The sequence below is a fragment of the Perkinsus marinus genome (genome assembly GCF_000006405.1).
Source record: "Perkinsus marinus ATCC 50983 genomic scaffold scf_1104296935218, whole genome shotgun sequence".
In the NCBI taxonomy this organism is placed as follows: Eukaryota; Perkinsozoa; order Perkinsida; family Perkinsidae; genus Perkinsus; species Perkinsus marinus.
The window spans coordinates 52,686-72,064 of NW_003214550.1; the positions used below are offsets into that span (position 1 = coordinate 52,686).

General features: G+C 51.3%; 4 protein-coding genes across 4 annotated transcripts; all 4 read right to left on the reverse strand.

Annotated features, from left to right (window-relative positions):
• Positions 1 to 1,838: 1,838 nt before the first annotated feature.
• Positions 1,839 to 15,514, reverse strand: Pmar_PMAR029455 (hypothetical protein; the record flags this gene model as incomplete). The annotated part of the gene is made up of 35 exons (XM_002784482.1): positions 1,839 to 2,109; positions 2,149 to 2,274; positions 2,322 to 2,462; positions 2,507 to 4,590; positions 4,841 to 4,975; positions 5,021 to 5,201; positions 5,244 to 5,503; positions 5,747 to 5,869; positions 5,916 to 6,149; positions 6,198 to 6,262; positions 6,310 to 7,145; positions 7,207 to 7,375; positions 7,641 to 7,754; positions 7,832 to 7,924; positions 7,970 to 8,108; positions 8,155 to 8,255; positions 8,305 to 8,637; positions 8,683 to 8,791; positions 9,046 to 9,225; positions 9,269 to 11,178; positions 11,870 to 12,048; positions 12,102 to 12,163; positions 12,216 to 12,352; positions 12,638 to 13,146; positions 13,190 to 13,269; positions 13,324 to 13,440; positions 13,483 to 13,591; positions 13,635 to 13,981; positions 14,029 to 14,118; positions 14,211 to 14,375; positions 14,426 to 14,536; positions 14,668 to 14,850; positions 14,893 to 15,031; positions 15,074 to 15,184; positions 15,252 to 15,514. 35 exons carry the CDS (start codon positions 15,512 to 15,514, stop codon positions 1,839 to 1,841), a joined length of 10,206 nt encoding a protein of 3,401 aa, XP_002784528.1.
• Positions 15,515 to 15,548: 34 nt separating this feature from the next.
• Pmar_PMAR029456 (hypothetical protein) lies at positions 15,549 to 15,840 on the reverse strand (the record flags this gene model as incomplete). The annotated part of the gene is made up of 2 exons (XM_002784483.1): positions 15,549 to 15,702; positions 15,752 to 15,840. The coding sequence occupies 2 exons, from the start codon at positions 15,838 to 15,840 to the stop codon at positions 15,549 to 15,551; spliced, it is 243 nt and encodes an 80-aa protein (XP_002784529.1).
• A 230-nt stretch (positions 15,841 to 16,070) lies between these two features.
• On the reverse strand, positions 16,071 to 16,481 carry Pmar_PMAR029457 (hypothetical protein; the record flags this gene model as incomplete). The annotated part of the gene is made up of 2 exons (XM_002784484.1): positions 16,071 to 16,197; positions 16,294 to 16,481. The coding sequence occupies 2 exons, from the start codon at positions 16,479 to 16,481 to the stop codon at positions 16,071 to 16,073; spliced, it is 315 nt and encodes a 104-aa protein (XP_002784530.1).
• A 978-nt stretch (positions 16,482 to 17,459) lies between these two features.
• Positions 17,460 to 18,798, reverse strand: Pmar_PMAR029458 (vacuolar protein sorting, putative; the record flags this gene model as incomplete). The annotated part of the gene is made up of 3 exons (XM_002784485.1): positions 17,460 to 18,452; positions 18,549 to 18,720; positions 18,764 to 18,798. The coding sequence occupies 3 exons, from the start codon at positions 18,796 to 18,798 to the stop codon at positions 17,460 to 17,462; spliced, it is 1,200 nt and encodes a 399-aa protein (XP_002784531.1).
• Between the last annotated feature and the right edge of the window lie 581 nt (positions 18,799 to 19,379).

The window sequence follows — 19,379 nt, forward strand, 5'->3', positions numbered from 1 at the left end:
CCAGAATCGCAGTACCAACTTTGCAATGTTACTTCAACTGCAGAGAACGCATGGTCTCCCGGTCTCCAATCATCCGGGAGAAACCATGAGGGGCGATAAGAGCGCAAGATCGAAATCCCATTCTACAACTACAACTTACACATTTTGAAAACATAAAGCAACCGACAGGGTCCTTCCGACTAGGATACTCCGAGCTACATACTCACATATCACGATCAGGTCATCACGATACTGAGGCACTCATTCTCGTCTTGAGTTGAGTCAAGATGAAGGCAATAAGCTGAGTTGTGAAGGATTGCAACGCAAGCCTGCTGTTCTTGCGAGGAAGCATCAGTAGCATGAAACATGGTGCTCATTCAGTCCTACGTAGCAAGGATAGTAGCGGTTTCGGAGGCCGCTTACGCGTGAGCAGTTTAATCGCAGGGTACTCTACGAAGAGTACTTGTCTGGAGGCCCGTTGCTTCGGAGCCTTCTGCTCGTGTGGTTCCAGAGTCGTCTCGTCCTCTACTCGTCCTCTTCTCAGTGTGTACCTCCATCGCTCGATAGGCTCTGTATGTACAGTAGAGACTGTATATCTGATGACGTCATTAGCCTCGGCTCGCGATCGTGCTTTTTGCCTACTTTTCGCATTCGACTTGCGTTGATCGTGACAACAATCGAATGAGCCCTGTACAGCTCATCTGCTGTAAATGTTCGATCGTCTTCATTCCATGAAGGGCGCTGTGGGGAACCTCTTCTATCACTTGGTAGGAATTCTACTTGCTGACGGTCTTCAACACCATCCACAATGAGTGGCAGAAGCATAAGTTCGCCGAGACTGAGCTCGAGACGGCCAGCAGAGGAGCCACGGTTGGCTTCGTCCTCATCATCGTCGTCACCATCCTCTTCTGTGATTGGCGTCAGCGATGGCCTGGCGTCTGTCGGGAGTATCAAGTTAAAATAGTGATGACTTCTTTACCATCATATCTAGAGTTGCTCCTTCTCGCAGACCTTTGCCATAGTCCCATCACAAGTCGAATTGTCTCAATTCCAACAATACCATCCACTTCCCACAGTTGAGGTCTATCTTCTTTCCGAAGACGTGTGGCATAGGCAAATAACACCTATTGTCAAGACATTCAGTTCCTCACAAAGCTGACGGTAGAGGCAGAAGGTTCACCCTCGTAGCGAATTCGCAAATGCCCGCATCGCGAATCAGAATTGATCGATCCTGTCTCCCAGCATCTTGTTTCTCCAAGCATGTTGTGATATACGCTGCAGTAGAGGACTGTATGATCCAGAAGAAGTCTGCAACGCCGCCGATGCAAGTTTGACAAAAGCCTCTGACAGTCACCTCTGTCGAAGTTCGTTACCACTAAATCTGCCACAGATGATTGGCGCCCCAAGATAACATAAAGCATCCTATCGAGCATCCTCCTGGGTGTCCTGAGAACAGAGCCTCCAAGACGTCCTAACGGTATATCACTAATACCTGGGGAGGAGCACAGCCGTCACCATCGCCACTTCCTCAATTGGAGGGATATCATTCGAGGGCCTTTCAAGTTGGAGTCCTATTCGCGACTTCATAGCTTCCAGCCGTTTTACATAACGCATCACAGCATCTCTGACATCATGTTCCCTTCTACTGTAATATAATACTAAGACTCACATAGGGTTGTATCGAGCATAGAACTCCTTGATAGTGGCGAGAGACGACGAGATCGTCCATCTGCTGCCTTGCCTGTTTTCTCCTACAGAGGGTAGCCGCCTCTGCCGACCCTGTTTGATCCACTCCGCGATGTCCTCCTCATCGATACTGATACTCCTCACTATTCTCGTTGGCCATACGTCGAGTTCGCTCACGTCGCTGAGTCATCTTGTGGGTCCCGTATTGTGCTCTCATCCAACGTCCCACCAAGTGAAAGAAACCGGTCAAGACGTTTGCGGGTCATCTTCCGATCACGCTTGATCTGAGCTTCCACAGACATCCTTGATACTTGACTGACACCATGTGCCACCTCTTTGATGGCCTTCCGTCTCGTTCTTTCCTTTCTGGCCTCCTCCAGCTCCGCTGCCCGTTTCTCCCGGTTACGGACATAATAGAACGCATACTCTTTTAGTAAGTGGTATCTACCACGATATCGATCCACGCAGGCAACGACCTCTCACATTGCGTGCACTATGAAGGCACCGTTCATAAGTCCACAGAGTAGTATCATGAAGACCACCACTTCATCTGCGAGGTCGAACATGAGGACCAACTGTATGGTGATATGAGTGATGAAGATTGAGAACCTCGGAATGCGTATAGTGTCATGGGACCACAGGCAATATGGACCTACAGGGACTTGGCCTCTAGCGCGTCCAGAAGGCCCTTCTCTCGATCATCATAAGGCATGACAGCAACATGTAATAGACAGGACACACCCGACAGGACAGCATAACATACCAACTTTACCTTCATATCACCAAGAGATATGTTACTAAATGAAGGGCAATCAAGATGAGCATTGGTCGGGTATATTACGTTATGAGGCCATACAAGAAAGCTTGGACCCTTTTCACGCTCTCCCAGTACCAGCAACGTATCTCGAATCCGAGATAGAGGAAGCCGTACTTTCGTAGACAGGAGTCTTCCATGAGCACTTTGCGATTGTTAAATAACAATACCATAGACAAGAAGACGAAACCAAACGTCCACGTAATTAGTCCCAATACAGCTACAGAGACCAATGCTGAATGAGGATGGCCATCAAAGCAGATGACATCAGGATCGGTCATCCATCGTAGCTTATCCACATATTCACCACGTACAGTGTCGCCGAATGAGTTGCATTGTAGCAGTAGTAGCATCTTCTCCGTGACCTTCTGCCAGGAGTAGAATGCAGCAACGAGGTATACCGGAGTGCTGTCACTCAAAAAGCCACAGAGAATACGGACTGCTCTACGAGTGCGTGATTCGGCTTTGATCGGGTAATCAGTGCGCCATATCCCAAGTTGCCTGCCCTCCCCCAGAGGTGATACTGCTAACTCCTCCTCCTTCCCTGGTAGGGCCTCATTGATACTGCTCTCATCACTACTGACATCAATATCGTATAGACTCTCGGGTACTATACTAGCCGTTGAGGAACGACGGGTACTAAAGCTTGAAGTGGAAGACCTGCGATGCGTAAGGCCTCGACGGATCTTCCTGGAAACGATCTTGATCGTTCTATCTCGCTTCACACGAAGTCCTCTGATAAACATAAAGATGCTCCAAAGATGCTTCCTCATCGATATCAAAATACCACAAACTATGGTGAGGAAAATAATCTTAAAAAGCGGTGATATCAGCCAGAGAGAAGCTTCAACTATATGTTGTCGAGGAGCCTCTGGGAAGATGCACATTATAGAGCTCTCTACTTTTATCTCGGGCACAATGTCCTTTATAGCGATCAGCTTACGGAAGAATGACCGACTCCAGGTTGGTATGTTCACCTCAGTCGACATGCCTGGGTTTCTCGAGTAACGGTTCAACTTTGAGAAGTCGAATCGGCCCAGTGGGGTGATAGCAATAAAGTAGTTGCCGAGGATCTTGATAATGACAGAGTGTATAGGGCGGCTCTCGTCATCAGCAGCATCAGCCGTGAACTTAGCAATGATGACAGCTTGAGCACTATCAATCAACAAGGACCATGGTATATTGAGATAGTAGAGAGCTTGAGCCCACCAGGAGGTGTCGCATGCCTCGCAACTCTTCTCGACATCATCTCTCCAATATCCACTAGTGCACGCCCCACACATGAACCCTCGCATGCCTTCAAGACATTGCCCATGGGCTTTACAGGTCGTGGGAGGCGATATTGAGGGGATCTCCGAATCCTCCTCCACCACGCATGCTTCCACCACGGGACTTCGATATCGCCGCGCGATGGTGTTGTCCAAACCGTAAGGAGTTGTTTTCTTAGCGCCGAAGATTCCGCCACTAGCCACTCGTTGAGGGACTATGTAGTAGTCCGACATAGATATTGGGAGCTCCTGACCAGGGCACTCGGCTACCTCAGGCCTCCCTGGTACAAGGCTCGAACAAGGCTTGCAAACAAGCGTTGATCTCTCGGTGTAGTCACCAGTAAGTAACATCTCCGTTACAACGTCCCTATAGCTCCCCCGTGAGCAATAACAGTCCTTCCCAGATATAGCCCCTGGATTCGATTCACTATTAAGTGGGCACGATTCTATACACGTTTCGGTGTTGCCGATATCAAGCTTGATCTTACCACTTCCGCACTTCTCACAGACTCTACTCCTACTGTTGACCACAACAGCTGCCACCCTCTCCCCTCCCATCCGAGCATCAAAAGTGCCATTTGCCGACGTCTCGTTATATACACCCGAGCCGAGATGTAGTAGAAGCGGGAGTCGAAGGTCACTAACCGAGGTTGCTCTCCCTAGGGCATCCTTAACTCTGTCATATGTCCACAGACCCATAGTCGACCAGTCGTACGCACAGGGAGTGATGGATGTCTTACAGTAATATGGAGTCCAACCGAGGAGCTCTATATAGCCTTGAGCCCACCAAGGGCTAGATATCGATCCATCTCCCAAAGGGCCTCCGAGGACAGTTCGGTCCACCTAACACAGCCCACGGAAGACCCCGAGCCAGATAAGGTCCACACGATGGTAGCACTGACGTCATCAGAATACTGTACGAACGCCTCTACCAGAAGCAGTGCTGTGCCGTCGGAGGAGGAGTGGCCACTACACATCTCAGTCGATAGGAGCTGTACGGTAGCCTCCCTAACGTAAGTCGCTACATCTCTTCCGTTACCCGTGACTACCTATGAGAAGCTTCCCGTGTCGGAAGACGGAGCGGACCCCCTACCCTCAACTTGTAATATTTACTGCTCTTCCGTTGCCCTCCCTCCAATAGCACTGCTTCCACAGGAACCTCCTTACGCCCAGGGGCACATTCACATGATTCAAGCATGGAAGCATCACTTGTCGTATATACTTGTGCCTGCCAAGGTGACTTCACAGCAAACCTCGGCAACAACGTTCTCACAGGATCACCATCACCACCACGGTCCTCGATGGTACCGAGACTAGTCATTCCAGAAGGGCACGGTATTCTAGTCGGGTGCCGCGATATCTCCTGATGCCACTGGTGATCGAGAGTAGGCCCGTACCAACGAGCTAGCACACGTATTGCCAGCGGGGGAGGGTTAGCGTTGAGCGGGTGCTCGCTGGAAAGGACCGTTGTGACCGTAGCCTAGTCTCGAACTTACGTGCAGATGCTTCCTTGTGGACACGGAGTGCAAGCAGCACGATCCGAGTCCCAATAGTATCCAGGACGGCATACACAGTAGCCTGGTGCAGGCGCCGTATCAATACGAGTGACCATCCTCTTGCTGATAACACTGCAAGGCGTACAGGTGTTGTTTGGTGTATTGAACACTCCGGCCTTATAAGAATTAAAGCCACAGCGTTCACACAGAGAGGTGGAGGTCAACCCCAGCGGTGCCCAACCAGGACCACATACGCAATCCTGAGAGTATGAGAAGTCTACGCCCTTGTTAGACTCATTGTCTACCTCTACTGATGTTGCAGTTACCCCAACAGGTACAAGACTCCCCAGTGGACATGAGGTTAGCAGACCTCCGGCCTCAACTGCTGGAAACCACTCGAATAGCTGTGCTGATGCCTCCTCGATACTTGAGTTGGTTCCGGCAATGAAGGGTAGATGCTACAAGCATGGGAACATCATGTATTACGGGAAGTACTCCCTCACTGTTATGCCCTCAAGACCTTCGAAGACCTCTTCCGGAGCTTCTCGTAGCCTCCCTACTATCTCCTCAACTTCGCCGACAGAGGCTGCCTCGACGGCCGCTGCCGCCCTAGCTGATACAACCATCTGCATCGATAGGCTTTGGAACAGAAGCTGAAGTCGAAGCACCAACCCTTGCGGTGATCTCAACGCCCGTCACAGCCTCGTCAAGCTGGAGCCGGCGACGGTCATCCAGTGCAGTATCGATAGCCAAGAGGCGACGTGGCAATGCAGCCGACACTCCCTCCACGATGCACGTGTTGCCTTCAACATCTCGCACTGCAGGAGGCAGCCGGCACAACAGATCGGACAAGACGCTCATAACCCTTCCAGAGGCCATGCTGGTGCCATCGCTGTTACCAATCACCTGATCAAAGTATCATTGGGGTATACGAGACCAGAAGACGGAGCGAACATCGGGGTCATCCATTCCAGAGAGTAGATAGCTGACAGTCATAGGGATCCTAGCTTCCATCGTACCTAGCAGCAGAGATCATACCGCGTCAGTATCACTAGTGACGTACCACCACCACTCCGGCAGATCATACCTAATGGACAACTGATGCAGGTAAGAGGCTCTTCCTTGAGGTCGACCTCTCGGCCTCCTGCATAGCTGAGGATGTACCCTTCCTCGCATCGACAGTCTAAAGGGCCTGTACCCCCGAGATCAGATGTCGCCCCCGGGATAGGTTCGACGAGGCCTCGGGCATTGAAGCACCCACGAGGGCACGTTGTCAGGTTGGCCACCTCCGTCTTATAGGAACCCCTAGGACAAGGTCGACACGTCGAAGTGTCTCCATCGAGGAACCGCCCAGGGGAGCACATACAGCCCTCGATGTTGCGTGTTCCCTTCCCATCAGTTGTGAAGCCGGCTGCACAGAGCAGCTTCCTCCCTTTCCCTGGGCAATAGAATCCGACTGGACAAGGCTCACATACGTGGTCTGCAGGCCTGCTTGAGGAAGCCTCTGGCAGGGGATAGTAACCCGGCTGACAGTCACAAGTCCTAGTAGATCGGTCCCAACGGCTGGATTGGGGGCAGAGGGTGAAGACTCTGAGCTCTTGAGGGATCGGCGAGGCCATCATAGGCTGTCCTCCGTAACCGAACGTCATTTTCCCGATGGGACTCATCCGGCCATAGACGACAGTAAGCTCCCGAAGAACACCATCGACTATCTGGCAGAGCTTGAAAGTCCCTTTGGTAAGGCTGGAAGCATTCAGATCACCGGCCGACGAGAGAAAAGCATTTCGCCATGTGAAGGATAGGGTATTGGTCGAGGAAGCCTCTGCCCTCATCTGAGATGTCTGTAGGATGCCAAGCACGTTCTCTTCATCTTCGACGGTGAAGTCACCACAGTCCAAGGAGCTAAGATAGACAAGAACTACGATGGTTCGATGGAACTCACTGGTGCTTCGAAAGAGCTTACTCAATCCTAAGTATCGCCAAGCCCTCGGCCGTGACCAGCGAACGTGGAATTTTTAGAGAACAATCATCATCATGTTCGTCCTGCTCGTTGCATCCCAACGGCTCGGCTACTATCAATGTGCCGGCAACAGCTCGGTAGTCCGTCACTAGACTGCATGAAGGCCTCCCATCTGGAGGAGGATAGGACGAACACCTTTACGACAAGACTTCGATAGTTTGGTGGGACCCTCACTGACCAACACATGGTGTACTCATCGACTATGGCCATGAGAGCATCCTCGTTTGGCGAGCTCCAACGTATGCTGACCCCTCCCTTAGCGGCTAGATGGGACGAAGCCAACACCTCTGGTATCGAATACCAATCCCCACTGGTTCCATAGAGGACACTCCCTGTAGACGACGACGCTTACTAGACGGGAGTGGACGGGTACCCACCCGTATCCGGGCTTCCAGGACAGGCACTGTATCCCTCAGGAAGATCTCGAGCAGCATTGGTAGTGCCATAACGGCTGATAACTCTGATCCTATCACCCTCATTGAGATCGATACCTACAGTGATCACCACAGAGGGTGACTGACCTCACGCGAGCGAGAGCTTTGAAGAAGTTCGGAGACTCTATGCCTACCTCGTAAGGATTCAATGAGGCATTCGTCGCTGCCATATGCACACGCAACGACCTGATTTGGATACGGTCCTCGGACCTTGAAGGTGCCAGCATCTGACATAGTGGTATCACTCTATCTGAGATCTGAACCGTCCCGACCAGCTCGATAGAATCTTGACATGAGCATATTCGAAGGCGATGCAGCTCCTTGATTCAGAAGCCGGTCCATTGTCGTAGTTGTTGACCAGCACATATGGTAAGTGCCTGGCGATGCTTCAATGAAGCCGTGGTAGAATACCTAGCACATGTGTCCTTAGTAGTAAAGCCCTCTACCACCAGCTCACCTCGATGTCAGTCCGGATGACCTTCTGTTGGTCAGCATACGGCAGAGACCTCAATGTATACCCTATAGGGGCGAATCCTGTTTGGACGTTGACATCTGTGCCTATCACGACCACTGCTGAGAATCACCAACGACCTCCCTACGGCCATACCACGTAGACATCCTTCATAATCCTTATCATCTGGTCTGAACAAAATGCTGTCACTGCCATCCGGGTGGAGTCCTTGGCCCCTCAGGTCGATAAAAAGACTCCGGCCGCGGTAGCCAAAGTGGTCCTCATTGAGACGAGCATCGGGTCCAATGATGGCCAGCCGGCCAAGGACTGCTGCAAAGTCCCCGTTGGTCATGCAGGAGGGAGGATTAACCTCTCGACACCAACATAGAGCGTACGACCCGACCTCGGCAGTAACTGCCAGTATAGGATCGAATATGAAGGCACTTCCATTATTGGACGCGGCAATGGATCGGCCAGCATTAGGCAGACCTGAGATAGTATTCTGTCCATAATACCCCTATCATTGTACGCAACCTCGGATCGCCGGGCTGCCATCGTGGCCGCAGATCGTGTCGATGAGGACGTGGTCGGCTGCTTGAGAGAGGCCCTGACCTCCTATCCCTTCCAAAGACAGCGGCTGTCCCTTGACGATGGATATTCGGTGGTCGGGGTCTGATGCGCAGCAGTAACACCAAACCCTCTCTCCCTCTCTCACAGGGTCCGACGACCTCCACTATGGCCTTCACAGACGGCCCGTCGAGGGAGGTCTCTCTTTCGACGACAACAACAACTGGGACTGTGAAATCATGAGGATGTCGGCACAGCGTACCCGAATGCAGCGGTGAGCAATAACACTGAGAGCCCAACAATAAGTCTTGACTGGTCCTGCGGAGTTACCAGTTGGTAGGCGCCAGGGTAAGACTGTACACGGCCAGGCCAGTAGTACTCTTGTCTCTGCTGGTAGGAGGAGCCCTCTGTATCGACCAAAGAGGTGTTGTGAGGCTCCCCAATGCTATCAGAATCGGAGAAGGCTCTGACCGCAACACCCAAACCGCACTCGTCGGTCGCTACCAAAATCTGCCATAAGGGATGATCATGACAGGCGAGATGATGACCTTACTCGGTCGTCAGGAGACAGTCCGTAACCCAAAAGCTCAATCTTAAATCGCTGCCCTCTGATGACGGTGAACACCCTAGACCGTGCAAGGGGCCCGTTGACTACCAGAGCGCCAGCAGGGATCATATACGGATTCCTGGGCCAACCCTCTCTTAGCAAGCCCTTTATGGTAATGGGGCAACCGTTCGGACCCGACTTCATATCGCATTTACACAGTTGATAAAGTCCCGGCTTAGCAGTGATGGGGGTATCACCAAAGCCGAAAATGAGTTGGCCGTCGGAAGTGATGTTGCCCGCTCGACTGACCCCAAGTAGTGCCGAGTCCTCTGTATCATCTTTGGAGGGCGCGGGAAATCCTGTGACGGTTGCCTTTGCACGCATAATGAGATCCTCATGGCACAAGTGCGGTGGATTTCGAGAGAATGCGGATAAGGCGAGAGGGATGATGCGGTCCCCTTGATGCTGCCAAGAGCACTGCGGTCCTCTTATTGTACATTTCATGTACGTGGAACAGACAGCCTCAGCGCTGCTACAGACTGGATACGGCAACTTATCGGTCATTTTCCAATCGGGTGCAGTTCCTCCTCCTTGAAGGTTGTTGAATACATAGTGCACTGCAAACTGCCCAATGGGTGGGTCGAAATACTTCAATGAAACGCTGAAGTCCTCCTTGGCATTGTGTTCAACTCTCACACAGGTTATGTTGGTAGGTGTATCGAATTTGATCTCAACATACCCCTCCACTATGCCAGTAGCAATACCAGTGATGTTGCGCTCGACCGACGTGCAGTTGGCGTCGATGAAGACGATCAAGCTGCGTATCGAAATCTCCGCTTTCCGGTCGCTCCCCAGAGGAGGGCCGATTTCTACCCTCCATTTCGTTCGTAAGACCGGCAGCGTCGCGAGGGGCATCGACGGTTCACTGAGGACGCTATCAGCTCTTTCGGCCGCATCAGCACATAACTCCTTCACTACGAAGGAATAACGAGTATCAGCATTAAGGTCGATGACCGTACAAGAGTATGAGTTCGCCCTCGTGCTCGGTATTATTATATCCTCCAAATGTATATGGTCGTTATCATCGCGGCAGGCGACAGCTTCATACGAGGCGGAGCCAATGCGCCTCCCTCGTATTTGCCAAAAGCGTAGAAGGTTACGTTGTGTAGTGGGCAGCCCTCCTGGAAAGCATCCGTAATGACTTCCGACCCACGTCAAGCGTAGTGTCGTAACAGTAGGGGTCGTTGCGGCCACCGAAGTGGGAGGATCAACCCTCTCCAGACAGTCGGTGGTATCTTCAATTCGCAGAGGGAATGATCTCCTCGAAGGAAGAGAATCGGCGTCTGCAAGGATGCACAGCTCTCGAACCACGAATTCGACCACACTGTTGCATTGCTCAATCACGACTGTGCATTCCGTACGAGACCTGTCGTATATTGGCAACTCCTCCACCGTGCAGCCGGGGGACGATGCGACCTCTCGCGAGCCGTAAAAGGCTACGACCAGCCACGAGTGGAAATCACAGTTGCTAGCTGATCTGTTACTAGGGGTCCATCTCACAAGCACGTCGCTACCATGGAGCCTCGAGGTGGTGATGCTAGTCGGGGGACCAACCCTGGCCGGTTTGGTTGTAGCGCCAACAACGACATAGGTACTAGAGGGAGGATCTTCTGGGAGGTCCCACGGACTTCGAGCCAAGAAGTTATAGGCTACCGATATGGTAGAAGAGTTGCTCGCAGCACTGTTCGCCTCGGTGTTCTCACACTCAATACTAACGTAGGCGATGTAGTGTGTGAACGACCAGAGATTAGTCGCTGTGCATTTGCGGTCGCAGATGCTCGTCAAGGTTTCACACCCCGATGGGATGAAAGCTTGGCCTAGAGGTTCCCCATCTGCAGAGGCCTCATCCAAGGTCACTGACCAGGCAGAGAAGATACAGTCGTTCAACTGCAATGGTGCCTCCCATGTGAAGGTTATTTCTGAGGTACTAGAGGCCACTATTGACCGTACTGATATGGGTGCTTCAGCAGATTGCGTGGAGGAGCCGGATGCCCGTAGGACGACAGCCATAAAATACGGGAATGTGAATATCATTTTCAAGCTGCTCGTTTTACGTTCCGGTTTTGGCTGCGTAGAAAACCGTTTCACCGAGAGGTAGGCGATAGTCCAACACCTCATCTGATTCATCGAACCGGGATTGGTATTATTATTCAACACGGTGATTCACAGGCATATAAGAGGTCACCTGAATGCCTGTCTCTGGAACGACTCCTATTATTATACAACCTCACGAGTCAACAAGGGAGTGAAGTCTTAGAGTCAAGTGGAATCTTACACGGTATTAACATACAGTCAATAGGGTTATATTCCAGCCCATGTGCGAGCTGTTATATGACATGGTGAACACGAGTCTCGAAGGGGAAGAAATGTTGCTGCATTATGATGGTCATCATGCTATCTACACCGATACCCCTGACGAGGCCTCATCCTCTTCGTTCATACTGAGGTCTTCTGGTGTGCCTACCCACTGTCTACTGCTTACTGCCTCCCCACCCAGGTGTACAGACTCCAATGATACCTCTAAAGCCTCACTCCTTGATACCCTACGATATAGTCCAGGCAACGACTCTACAGAATTGTTCACTTCAACGGCTTCTACCCTTCTACTAGGGAGGCTCCTCTCAGCAACAACGTGATGGATCGGTAGAACTTCGGATTCCTCGTCCGACCTCGGTGGAGACATCGGCATGACCTCAATAACGCTATCTTCTCCTTCCTCCTGATTACTATTAACGACCTCCGCCTCCACTTCCCTTACCATCTCTCCCTCTTCACCTACACTGTGCGCTGCATCAACCCTAATCTCCTCCCCTCCCTCCTGATGGCCTTCTGTGGACCGCCCTAGGAAGAGGGAGGTAAGGCTGGCAGTGAGTAACTCCTCGACTACTGCTACTCTCGGGCTGGTCATGATACCGTGCTGGGGAGGAACGCCGGCGCCGGCACTCCTCCTCACAATACCTTCCATCGCCCCTTGGATGAGCAGCCCAGCCCTCTGACTAGTAGGGAGAGACTCCACGAAGGACCGAAGCTCTGAGGTGGGACGCAGTGCCGTGACCGCGGATTGAACCCTAGTCGATGTAATTGAACCACCTCCTTCGGAATCCTCTACCGACACCTCCGGGGATTCCCGAAGACTGCCTCGTTCAGACTCCCGGGTCTCGTCCCCTCCGACCACCAGAGGCGTATCCACCAATAAGGATGAGTATGGAGACCCTCCCGAGGTCCCCCGCATCGTAGTCTCAACCACTCTCTCCTCCCCTTCATCAACCTCTTCCTCCTCCACTACCAACAGCGACTCCCCAACCTCCCCTCTACCATTCTGAACAGTAGTCTCCCCTACTCGGGCCAGCTGTACCTCAGTAACACCAGGTACTACCATACTCCCCTCAGGTGACGGCTGACAAGCAGCCTCTACTGTCAGCTTAGGGGTAGGGTTCTCCAACAGCATCTTCCCCATCACCGAATCAGTGACCACAGACTTGAACATGTCATGCATCTCTGCTATGATGTTCTCCCTCCTCTCAATACTCATCCTTCGGGCCAATCCCTCCTCCTCCCTCCGCCGCCTCAGTTCTGCTATCTCATTTTCAAGGTAACCGGCCTCCTGGCTCGCGTCGACCTCATCACTACTAGCTATCGCCTCGTTGATGCCTCTTTTTGAGTCACCCTCCCCGTCATCATAATCATCCTCCAACTCCCCAGCGTACGTGGCAGGAGGTCCTTCCCCACTTGTTGGTATCGGTACCAAGCTCACCGCACGAGATACCGCACGTTGGAGATTCGAGGCAATCCATTCCTCATGACGCTGGGTCGCCGTCTTCTGCCTAACGACAAGTCATAGTCGTTGTAAGGCAGTGCGGAGGATACTTCTCATCCAACGTCCCCAACTTCCGGTCTATCTCATCAGCGAGCTCACCCAAACTCCGCTGCATCTTCTCTGACACCATCTGAGGGAGGCGTCTTACACCATCGAGAAACCAACAAGACCTTCTCTATCCCACCTCTTTGATGCACACCTCGATATCCTCTCGAAGGGAGGCCGTTTGAAGGCGGGATTCAGTCTTCAGCCGTTCCACAACTGACTCGGACAAGACGGGGGCTGCAGGCATCTGCGCTTCCTAAAGCATTACTGCCAACAGTGAAGCCAGCACGAACAGCACCCGAGGGTAAGCTGCCTCCCGTTGGGCAACCAACTGGTCAACCTTAGTGCTTAACTCTGCCAAGTAGCGACGTAGTAGCTCCTCTCCCACAGCCTGCTGTTGCATGGGCCTAATAACGAGAACTCCAACGAGGAGTGAACCCGAAGACTTACATCATCGCATTCTCCTTCTCCGCCTCATGGACGATCGTGTTTGTGAGGGCGTGACGCCTCTTGACGTGTTCCGTTAGGAAGTGACCGTCCTCAAACCTTTTCTCGCAGTCGCCACAAGGGATCCCTCTCGGGTGATGAACAGAACCTCCCTCGCTGGCTACAGCGATAAGTCTGTGTTTCAACTTCTTCTTCGTAGCAGTGAGCTCAGCAACCCTCCCCATGAGCTGTTCCGTGATGTGATAGCTCTGACTATACATCGAAAGGGTGAACTCCAGACCGAGTTGGAGGAGGTTAATCAACACCAGTATTTGTTCGTCAGCTACCGTCTGAAGGTCGTCAGAGGAGACCTGCGTGGAGCGACGTGGCAGGGTTATGAACTAGAGGTATCCCTCACACTAGCAAAGGCAACCTCCTCGAGGACCTCCTGAAGGCGGCCAACATCGCCCTTTGAGACGATACTCTCCACCACATCCGGCCGGCAAACCTGACCCCTCAGTGGGACAACAACAACAATCCTTCCGTTAGTGGGGAGAGCCGAACCCATATTGCTTACTCGACACACGAGCCCCCACTCACCTGCCGCCATTTCAGCTTTCCCTTCTTGTCTCTGAATGTAAACTTGAATGCCTCCGTAGCAGTAGTTGGGCCAGGATCAGCACCGACAGAGGCCGAGAGAGGAGGTAAGGAGGACAATGCGCTCATCCACCAACTGATACCAATACCCGCCCCCATAGGCTCCCTCTAGCACAACACAGCTGAGATTCAACACATAGGGGACCACAGGACTAGACCAACGAGTCATCTTCGCATGCAGCAGAGGCCTTCAGGGTATCTCCTTCTTCCTCCTCAGTATCACATTCCAAGATGGTCTCCGGCTGCATCTTGTCAACAGCAATATCGATCTGATGTAGAACAGATAACTGCCCACCACGCTGGGTGGACAACTAAGTACCAAAGCTGCCTATAAACTATGACAGGCCTTTGCCCTTCCTTATCAAAGTATTAAATACTAACATTAACGGTGATAGCTTACGTTCAGCATCTTGCCGTCGAACTCACACTTCTGTACTCCTCCCAAGAAGGGTGTGGGGAACCAGATGATCAAAGGGCGATACTTCCGATGTCCCTCAAAGGGGGGCTCATGACGAATACGCACACATTTGTCAGAGGCTTCCACCTCTATATGGGAGGCTGCTAGAACCCCCGTCAGTGTCACCTGCCATGGTGACTCCTCCGTAAGTTGCGTAATCCCCCTTACCCTGATCTCACAGATGGACCCTCTAAGGGGTTGCAGAGGGTCATCAACCGGTACAGCTAACGAGGACCCTCCAAGGCTGCCAGCAAAGCTGCTGGCATCCGAGTCTGCCACGCCTCCTTCTAATACCGATAGAGGCAGCCTGTAGATATACCTCACAATGTTGAGCCCCAATAAAGCGTACTCGTATGTATCCTCTTCAACATCCTTCTTGAACAGCCTCCTTCTCAGATTATCTCGAAGGGATTTCCGTCCAGAACGATAGATGGCCAAGTCAAACCCGTCAAAGCATACCCTAGTCACCAGGGAAAACATAGCCCCCTCCTCTTCAATTTCGTGGCGTGTGACGGGAACCGACTCACCCTGTATAGATATTGCGATAGAAGATGGTGAACTCAGGCAAAGGCAGCTGCAGGTGTTGCTGCTGAGCTACCACATCCGAGTTCGACTCATTATTATGTGGTTTAGAATCAACCTCCGTTATGGCTGACTCTTTCTTCACTCTAATGCGCTGTTGGGGGATTATGGTACCTGATAATGAACCGACAGTTTGAAGCAACTCCTCGAGAATAGACAAGATTGTGATAGTAAGCGTAGTAGTAGAACCGGAATGATGCGTAGACATTGGGTAGTGTTATCCATTGGTGTCCACTGATAAGCTAAAGCTCAGTGACCTCCTCCTCCTCCTCCTCCTCCTCCTTTTCCTCCTCACCTTTATATCTCATCTTAGGCGTGACGAAGTTATCCAAGTCGAGGGAATCCATGCCGTACTTACGGCCCACTCCGGACAAAGCCAAATGGCATATAGTCCGTCTGAATCCATCATGGCGTCGTGACGGTGGTGGTCGACACTACAACCTACTTGTATTCTCCCCCGTCCGTAGTGTCCATTGCTTTGGTCAACACCTCTGGGTTGAAGACGACATCGATCCTGAGTCGTTGACAGCCCATGAAAAGCAGTAACGACCACAATACTGGCGATGGGAATGTGCACGAGAGTCGGTGGGGTTCTGTATTCGCATACAGGAGAGACACCGACGGCATATGGCGATTATGTCCCCACAAAAGAGTGTGGTGTCTTATCAATGGGACTTGTCTAACTCTGCAGTACAGAGATCGCAGCTTATATACTCCCACTATTTGTATAGAGAGAGCCCTAGTGATGCGATGGAGTAATACACTCACACGATGCAGCGTCCTCCCTTCCGATCAGCATCATCACGCTTCTCACCAATACTCATAGGGACTCTGATACCTTGCTGTTCAGTCTGGTCCAGAAAGGCCTTCACATGGGGTGCCTCGACGTATCTGAACCGACCAGTGTCTCCCCACACGCCGCCGATGGGCTACTATGTCGAAGTCGTGGCCAATGGGGAAATCGCATGCCTTTGAACATGCACCTACTTAGAGCTCGTGAGGTTAATAAAGATCTTTTCCCGCGTCTTGTAATCGCGCGTCTTCACGACGAAGCCCATCTCAGGTCGTACAGTCACACTCTGTTGTTCATCCCTTCTCAACAACAACTCCTCGTCGCCTCCCTCCCTAGGCCCCGATGCAGAGCCGCCGAATCGTAGGTCTACTCCGCCAAGCATTGTGTTACTCAAATCCTTTATGGCGGAATTTACAATATTCAGCGACTTGCCGAACGCGATCACATTTCCGAGATCGCAAGGGATCGCAAGCAGTTGCTCTAAATCCCTATAACAGGGAGAGATATGATATTCGACAGTAGAATGTAATATGGAAACTCTATGTGCCTTATCGAAGGTATCGGAGTTGTCATGACATTACAGCGTGAGACTCCTTTGTTGGATCGTCATTATGAGGGCGACATGCTAAGTTAGCATCCGACCTGGTCCGAGATCAGTATCATGATCTTATAATGATGAGTGTGATGGTATTACGGAGCTCATAAGGATAACCTCAGCCCTGTAGGCAGCTGTTCTTTCAGCTGCATCTCCCAAGTTAGAGCATACATTTCCCTTTCTGATGTTAGTTGTTATTGGTTCCAATTGATATGGACCGATACTATATTGCATGTCTACACAGAGATGTGAGGATGTATGCTAATAACGGGTATGGGAGGACCCGACAAGACGACAGGGGCTTGATCCATACACCAAAGAGAGGTATCCCCAACATTCGTGTGTTACTTGGGAGTGGGAGGGAGATATGCAGATTGATTGAATACCACAAGACTATCACCCACAGAAGAGGCCCGCCTTATACCATGACAATTGACACTGTCGAACAGACCACTATTGGAAGGTAATGTAGAACACGCTACTTCAATGGTAGATCAATGTTGCATCGCCACGTAGCAGGCGGTAAAAAGGTCGATAACCTCGGCAAGGCCGACTACAACTATTGTGCAGGTGAAGGGGCATCTTCAGCGACGTTGCTCTTGGGTGCCGTCTCGGGGCTCTTTTCTTCTTCTTCGCTACTCGTCGATTTAGGCCCATCATCAGTCTGGTTCAACAACTGCAGCAGTTCCTCCGAATGAGCTTCGCCATATTTAGGTGGAAGTATTCTGAAGTCAACACTAAGGCACTCCAACCAGGGTGGCTACCCTACCTATCAGTGATACTGAGCATCTCCTTCACACTCGCTTCCATCCTAGTCCTGATGTCTCCTATCGGTCGTAGTTTTAGCATCAAGTGGCTCAGGTCAGCAAGAATGCTGGTCCGCCAGGCTTCCAGCACAGCAGTATCATCAACCTTACTCTTCTCCTTCAGAAGCCGGGCTTCAAAACGAGACCCATAGTCGACAAAGACTCGAGAGAAGATAAGTTCGACACACTTGGGCGAGAGGGACTTCATCAAGACCCTATGCATATTGCTCACATCATTCGCTATCTTCACCACGTTCTCATTGGGTCCTGCCTTCCCCCCACCAGATCGACTCGCCCTCCCTACCGACAACCACTTCGCGCAGTGATGATCAAACCTCTCGACCAATATATCCCCGAGCTTCCTTGTCAAGTTGCCCTTATGCTCGGACATCTCTGCCTTCAACCGATACAGTAGATCTTCCAAAACAATGCGTATCCCCGGGCCGCTCTCCAACTTCCCCGCAATAGACTCCAGTGTATTTGCTATCAATGGTAAAACACTAGACAACATATCAATCGTCTGATAGGTCAAAGCCAGATTCGTCGCAGTTACCGTTTTCCTCGACCCTGAAGACACCGCTTGCCCCTCTAGCAACAGCTTCTCGATCTGTCCATTAGCCAGTCGCAACATGGACGTTAGCCGGACTGCAGCATCAGTGGCCAATTGTGGGAGAGCCCGAGCTACATCTAGATACACTGCGATGAGCTCAAGGATCCCAAGGCCTGCTGGGACCACCAAAAATGAACCACGGTCTTCCGGGAGGACCAAATATCTTCGACCACGACTTGTCGTATCCTTTTGTTGCTCTTCATCTGACGTACTGCCAGCTTCACCAAGCTCATGTTCATCGGGCATAAACTTGGATAAAACTCGAGTCTCGAAATGGGCGGGTACGTCTGTCCTCTCCCACTTCTCTCGCTCCAAGAGGAGATTCGCTTGTGCTACATTCGCCTAAAGATCACAGAAAAGTGATCACAGCAGTAGCGCAGCCATCCACGGAGCATTCGGAAATGACCCAATGATTGTACGACTTTTTGTACGCTTTACCTGGTGAATTTCCTCCACTGCAAGCTTGGCCTGTTGCAACACGATAGCCGACAAATTGGCTCCACCAGGCACACCAGAGACATCAGTGGAGCTCTGATGACCATCCTCAGCATGCTTGTTGCTCCATGAATCGAAGCAAGGTGCAATCTTCTCGGATAAGGCAATGGTAGTTCTGAGTTGGAATACCCACGAGTAGGGACTAGAGCAGAACCCACATGGAGATCATCCTCCGCAGCTCCTCTAGAGACATAAGAGTATTCCTATTCTGCCGGAGCTGGAGGACTTGTCCACATCTAAATACACGACATGGTCTCCCGTTAGCCACAGATAATGGCATCAATGAGCGTTCATAATCGGACTCTTTCAACTATTATCATATGTTTTCACATATAACTATTTCATAGTCATAGTCTAGGAGCACACGGCATCCGTGGTGATTATGATCATTTGTACCGCCTAATGGGCAAATTGTGTATACAAGCGTCGTAGGTCCCATCAGCAACGGATCACAGACTTTCCTATGACATATGGAGAAGGCCAACCGGTCTACAGTCGGAAGGACATGTTCAACTTTATTGCTCACCAATGTACATTCTACAACACTCAAGTGAACAATCAAGTGAATACGTAAATTGTAGGAACTGCTGGCTGTAGAAATATCTCTAAAACGTTGTACCCATTATCCATAGAATGCCTCCATCTCCTACCTAACGAGTACTGCCTGCATCACCGCAGCAGCAACCCTCCCAACTTGTCCACGCAAGTCTCCGCGATCCTCCTTTTCCTCCGACTGCATATCATCTGATAGTACTCCCTCTACACCAACAGGCA